The 6,802-nt window shown below is 50.2% G+C and overlaps 1 protein-coding gene across 1 annotated transcript in view; it reads right to left on the reverse strand.

Moving 5' to 3' along the window:
* The window catches only part of CDR2L (cerebellar degeneration related protein 2 like), a 15,587-nt gene extending 11,485 nt beyond the window's left edge, over positions 1-4,102 (reverse strand). The window contains exon 1 of the mRNA XM_071452682.1: positions 3,577-4,102. Within this exon, the coding sequence (XP_071308783.1) occupies positions 3,577-3,655 (79 nt within the window). The 5' untranslated portion in view covers positions 3,656-4,102. The remainder of the gene's footprint in view (positions 1-3,576) is intronic.
* Positions 4,103-6,802: the final 2,700 nt, after the last annotated feature.

A 6,802-nucleotide genomic window follows, 5' to 3' on the forward strand; every position in this document is an offset into this window, starting at 1 on the left:
ACCAGATGCTTGGCAAGAGGAAGAGGAATTAAAAAAGATCCTTAATCTGGAGACCTTTAGAGGTTACAGCTGTCATGTCCTAAGCCTGCATTGCAGATGGTTTGGCCCAAAGTTTTCTGTGGCTGCCCTGGAGGACAACTGGTCTCGCCATGGCAATGAGGTGATGTGCTGGTTCTTGCACTCCCTCTGGTCCTGCTGCCTATCTCAGGGCAGTGAGACGCAGTGAGAGGCTGTTTATTGACATGGAAGGAATCATCCCACACTTATAGAATCCTAGTATATGCTGAGTTGGAAGGGACCCATCAGGATTATCAGATCCAACTCCTGGCCCCATGCAGGACACCCAAGAAACCCCCATGTGCCTTAGGCTATGGTCAGGGATCAGAAGGGTGGCTTTCAGAGGCCTCCTCTTGGGTTGCCCTCTGCTCTGAAACCTGACTGCTGGCAGGGGGATAGGGAGGCTGGGAAGATCAGGGAATGCAGAGGCATGACTGCAAGGAGGATTCATCTTGTGAGATTGCTGCAGTGAGATGAAGGCTGGAAGTGGCTGGCAGAGCTGCTGGCTCTGTTTGGATCCAGATGCAATTGAGTTGGCACACAGCCCTCCCAAACACAAATGCTCCTGATGAACAGGAAAGGTGCCCCCACTTATCTGCAGCTCAGACTCTCTAATTTTAGCTCATTCATTCTCTTGGGGTCTGGCTGCACGTAGGCCCTGTGCACAGGATGTGATGCAACTGTAGCCACATCATCAGTTCACAATGGCTGGAAAAAGGTTCACCAGAATTTTATCCTGGTTTTAACACTTAGAGACACAGATTCCCCCAGCCCACGGAAGGTGGCTGGACCAAAGCAGCACTGATATCTCTTCATGCTTACAAAGCAATAAGCTAAGTCATGGTAAGAGGGAATTGCAGCTCCATTTTTACCACTTTTCTCAAATCGGAAAGCCTTCCCAGAGGGAACATCATTGCAAAAGAAACTTCACAGGACACCACTGCTGTTACCATGTCATTGCTGAGGGTCCTGGCTGGGACTTGAGTCTCTGCTTCTGTGTGCTAAGGCATCTTGGCACAATGCCTTGAGCCACAGAGTGTTACAGTGTGCAGGAAACAGGTAAAGGTATCTGAAAGGCACTGGCTTAATCTGAACAAGACTGGAAGGGCCCTGAGGCTGGGACCAGATCTTGCTGCTTCTAAATCATGTGGTAGATGCACCCTGTTGCTGGGGACACTTCAGGGGAAAGAAAGAGTGATTGGGATTTATTATTTTGAAAAAAAATAGTTACTTTGGCAAGGTGGAGCTCATGGAGGATGACAAAGAAAGTAACAGGTGCTTGGTGTGGAGCTGGAGGCATGATTTCCACTCTGGTGCTAAAATGGTTAATTAACATAATCATCACAGAGCTCCCAGTTAAGCCATCTGTTGCTTAGCAAACAGTTTTGGATGTAAATGTAATAAATATTTGATGATGCTGTGAAATGATGATAAAGGCCCAGCAACCAACTGGTTCATGGAAGAACCTTCTCTGCTCTCCTAGCTTGGATTGTTTCTTGTTTCTCCCACCCCTTGCTCCTAAGGAATGGTCTTTAAGCCTCTGCTTTTCTCCTCTGCCCTCTTGGTGCTGCTGCCAGGCGTGGGTTTCTGTTCGACCCTGGGCTCTTGGCATGCCAATCCTCTTAGTAATGCCTCTAATCGTGCCATGCTGGATGTCTCGTGCTGCACATCCACCCCCCATTCCCAAACCAACAGCTCCACGGCTGTGCCGCCACCAAAGACCTCTGGGTGTCATGCAAAGGCACAGTGTATGTGGACAAAGTCCAGCATTGTCCTTTGTGATGCTTTGTGCACTGTGCAAATTAATTACGGTTGTAATTACCCCGCAGGACCTTTCCATTTGGCTGATTCCAGTTACAGCCTTCCAGCACCTCTCCTTGAGTTTGTGCAAGCCTGTGCAGCCCCTATTCATATACAGGAGGCTGCAAACCCACAGCTGGGCTTTGTTTTGGGTGTGTGTTTTCCTCCAGTCCTGTACGTGCTCAAAAGTGGAGCCTGTACCCAGCCTCAATCCATCATCTGGAGACAGTCATTCTGTTTTTAGGCTGCTAGGACAGAGCTGGGAACCTGGCCTGCAGTGGGAAGGTGCTCTTATTGTTGTGAGCCAGTTGTACAGTGCCAGTGCTGACTCATGAACCTGACACCAGGGACAATGTTAGGCTAAAAATCAATTGGTCCTACGTTGTTCAACACTCCCTGTATTCATCCCTAGTTCTGCTGTTCCTCAGCCTACATCCCACCCCTGGACCAGTGCCCAGGCCCCTTGTGAGCCATGGGAAGACGTCACCCAGAAATGTGAATTTCTGAGCATTCAAAGGCTGCACTGTTTATCCAGCTGATAGCTTCATCTCTGTGCTCTTGGCTTTGTTGGAGTGTTGTGTTTCAAAGAACAGGGCCCAGTATCGTATCCCACAACTTCCTGTTAATTGAGAAATTGGGATTAAAGCCCAGCTGTGACAACCCCTGGGGGGCTGGTTATCATTCCTTGCTGGGCCCCTGTCCTGCAGCTGAAGTTGTATAAACTTCAAATCATGACATAATGTACTGGAGCGATGATGGGCTGAGGCACTGCAGCTGGACTGCACATCCCTGCTGACAGTCAGCTGGGAAAAGCAAATATAAAACTGTACCTATAGCACAACATGCCAGAGGGGAACTGTGTTCAGGTAGGAATGATTTTTTGCTATGCATTGCCAAATCAGTCCCATTCATTCCTGGGCCACTGGCCTGAAATGGGACTTCTTCCAGTTATTTACTTACTGCATGTTGACTCAAAATATTAAGATAAGAAAAATATAATAAAAAAAAGCCCCAAATACTCACAGGCACCAACTGTCCAGTCTTAGAATAAACATTCAATTGAACTAGGTACAGTTACTTCAAAGCAAACTAGAGAAGTGATCATTTATCTTCTAACAAGGCTTCTTTTGCCATTCGAAACTTGGCCTTGATTTTTTTTCTTCTCCTCCCATATTTCTCCTGATATTATGGCTGATTGGAAAAATCTCCAGAAGTAATTAGGTGACTAAGAAGCTGAAGATCCCTTTGGATTTGGGCTGGGACAGCAAAGCTTTTGAGACAGACTTTCAGCATCCTTAGCAATACATTATTTCCTTTATATTAATTTTTAACTAATTCGCCTGATAACTCTACCTTGGACTACTCTGAAATAAAAGCAGTGTCATAACTACCTCTGTTTGATTCTGCCTGCAGCAAGTCTTTTGGGGAACCAGCTACCTTGAAGATGTAACACAACAAATTATTCACTGCCCTAGTGCTTAGGACAGCTCTGGGCTCCTGCCTCTATCCATCGGCTTTAAACTTTCCTCGGCCAGGACAGCGGTTTGGAGCAGCAGAGCCGAGATTTGCCACTGCAGGATGAGGCGCTGGCTATGCCAACCAAATAGCAGTCCAGAGAGAAGGTATCCCACCCTCTCGTCCCCGGGGTTCGCCCGTATTTTGCCCGCGCATCCCCTGGCTCACCATCCCTGGCAGTTTGTGGCGTGCCCCCATCCTTACCCTGCTCCAGGTCCTGCTGGTCGTACCAGGGCTCCTCTTCCTCGCTCTGAAACTCCTCCATCCTGTCGGCGCTCAGCATTTAGCACCAGCGGCCCGGGGAGACGCGCAGCATCCGCTGAAGGGGGGCCCAGCGCCTCCGGACCGCGGAGCGGGATGGATGCGGGGATACGGGCAGGGATGCGGGCGGGGATGCGGCCTCGGTGCCCCGGCCGGGCCGGGAAGGAGGAGGTGGCACGACGTGGCAGCCGGTGCCTGGCCGCTGCCCCTGCTCTGCGTGCCCGGGGGGGCGGCTTCCTCCTGCCTCCCAGGCCGGGGGGGGCTCCGGAGGAGGGGATGCAGCGGGGACGTGGCGGCCGGGCCGGGGGGGCACGGCTTGCACAGGGCTGGGGGATGCACAAAGGAAGGAAGAGGGCCCGGCGCAGCCAGGCAGATCCTCGCTCCGCAGCTCGGTGGGGACCTCTAGCATGGAAATGCTGCAAAGAAAACCGGCGAGAGGGAAGGGGGAGGCGAGGCGAGACCGGCCTCCTTCTCCTCCTTCTTCTCCGCCTCCGCCTCCTCCCCTCCGCCCAGCCCTGCCGCGGACGCGGGGCGGGTGCGGGGCTGCGGGGAGCGGAGCGTGGGGTGCCAGGGTGGGGCTCACCCGGGCTGCGAGGAGCGAGAGCTGTCCCGCAGTGCCCCTGCTCTGTCCATCCCGGCTTGCCCTTGGAATGCCGTGTCCCGGCCTCGCCACGGGCTTCACGGTTACTTGGGGCAGTTACGGGGACCACTCACTGGGGCTTTCAGTGCCTTCTCTGCCTTGCTGGGTTTGTGTGGGTTGCTCTTCAAGAAGATCATCCACTCTCCCTTAGCTAGGGCTGCAAAAGGGGATACCCCATACAAACAGCCCCACAGCATTTCCTCAGTGTGGTGTCTTCCTCCAACCCTGTGTTATTTTGCACTCTGATGGGAAATCAGTGCCTCTGATGCAGGTTCCTCTTTCATTTTTCGTACCTTTGTGAAGGATGGAATGAACTTAAAATTTAGGGAAATCGGGACGTATAGAGTTCTGAAGAGGAAATGTATCTGTTACATATGAGTAAATTCAGAAAATATATTGGATTGTGGTGCTTGCTTTCCACCTTAATGGAATAAGGGTTAGAGATGGTGGTCATTCTCCTAGCTGGAGTTTGGCAGAAGGGAATTTATTTGTGCTTGTCAGCCCTGGAATCTATCAGAGATTCTAAGATCCAAATCAACTTCTGTGACAGTAACAGTGTGTTTAGATAATGTTTTTTTTCTGTTGGTGGTGGGGGTTTTTTTTGGTTTTGTGGGTTTTTTTTGTTTGTTTGGTTGGTTCTTTCTTTCTTTATTTTTTTGTTTCCTTCTGCGTGATGGAACTCCACAGATTTAAATTTGATGGCATTGCCTTGCAGTGGTGCCTACAGAAAAGGCAATATAGTGTCTAGGCAAGAGCAGCAGACTGTGCATCCAGAAAAGATGGGATTTGTGTCAGAAAACTCTATCCAATCCAGCAGTGACAGGCAGCTGGGTGCCCCTGGATGATTAAAGCAAGGGCTAGTACTCAGCTCTTGTGTACAGCAGCAGAGGAGGGGGATAAAGATGGGAATAAGAGAGGAATTATAGACTATTCCTCTCTTCTTTTCTCCTCATAGACCTCTGCATCACATGTACACATTCTGAAAATTCAGTGGCTGCTTGGAAAGGCATCTGCTTTAATACAGTCACAGACCAGAATGAAGCAGTCTCTTTAACCTGGCATTTATAACTCAGCAAACATAATCAGGCACTTGTGGTGTGTCTGGGAGAAAGCCATCTCTAGGTCTTATATCTTTTTCTAAGCAATTTTAATACAGAAATGGGAAAATCTTAACTTTGTCATGCCTGTTGAAGAGTCGTGTGGACAATGCCCTTAATGACATCAACTTTTGGTCAGACCTGAAGTGGTCAGGCAGTTGGACTAGAGTTCTTCTATTATTTGTGAGAAATAATTGCTTTTGAAAAGTATTCTGTTCATAACAGAATTCTTATAAGGTATCTTATGATAAATTCTTATAATTTATCTGTATATTGTGGTCATATTGAGTACTAGGATGCAAAGCCCCAGGCTGTTTGGCAGCAAAAGCCGGATTACATGATTTTGTGAAAATATTTTTTCCTGTAGGTTTTACTAGAATGTCTCAGATCTGATATGTCACTCAGTCGAATCAAACATCACTCCTGTGCAGGTTATATGCCAAAAAAAGGAGAATTCCCACAGTCTGCCCCAGCTGGATAGTCAGCACACTGCTTTCTTTGCAGAACAATTGGAATTACCTCACTTTTTTCTGAAGAAAGGTTTGTAGAGTTGAGCATGTGAAATGTAACTTAGGGACACCAAAAAGACCTGCTTGCAGTTCACAGAGCTGCTCAGAGCAGAAAACCAGGACGATGGCTTCAAAGGCAACACTGAATGCCCTCAAACAGCGGCTTTGAGGTGTTCAGTGAGTGCCAAATCCTGAATTCCAGCACCCAGGGTTATAAAACATCCTCTCCTCGTGTGTGGGTGGAATTTCATTAGGGTTAATGGGCCACCGAATGCAATGAGCTCCTCATAAGGTGCTCGAACAGGGTCTGTGTTATAAGCGTGCTTGTACCTGGCTTCTTTCAGCCCCGGGCTAGGGACAGACTAGAGCTGGCTTTTGTCCTGCACCTCTGGACCATGTGGGCTTGGGACCAGGCTCGGAGAGTGGCCGGTGATGCCTTTACAGAGCTGTCACTGGGCTTGTGCCTGAGCCTGGCAAAGGAGCTTCAGGGGACAAAGGCTGTGGGCAGAGGAGGGGGAAAAGGGGCAAGAAAAGGGGAAAAGCGGTGACATGAGAGCAGAGGGGCTCGATTCAGGGATAAGGCAAAGGATGGAGCAGAAGAGAAGGGCTGTAAAGGAAAGCGCAGGGCAGAGAAGGCAGAGGGAGCGCAGGCAGGAGGGGACAGCGAGGAAGGAGAAATGAGAAAAGCCGTGCTCTGCCGTGAGTGGAGATGAAGCAGGGTCTGTGGGGACCACGGCCGTAGGGAGCGAAATGTGGGAGGGAAGGGGCTGCGACAGGGAGGGCGAGAACGAAAGGGTGAAGCGGCGGACGGATGACGGGCGGAGGTGGGAAAAGAGGGGAGGCGGCGGGGTGGGATGTAGGGATGGAGAACTGGCGGAGGAGGAGCCTCGGGCGGAGGGAGGGAGGGATGCGGGCGGAGGCGG

The sequence above is a fragment of the Agelaius tricolor genome, unplaced genomic scaffold, assembly GCF_023055355.1.
Source record: "Agelaius tricolor isolate 1412-34295 unplaced genomic scaffold, bAgeTri1.0.p SCAF_35, whole genome shotgun sequence".
In the NCBI taxonomy this organism is placed as follows: Eukaryota; Metazoa; Chordata; class Aves; order Passeriformes; family Icteridae; genus Agelaius; species Agelaius tricolor.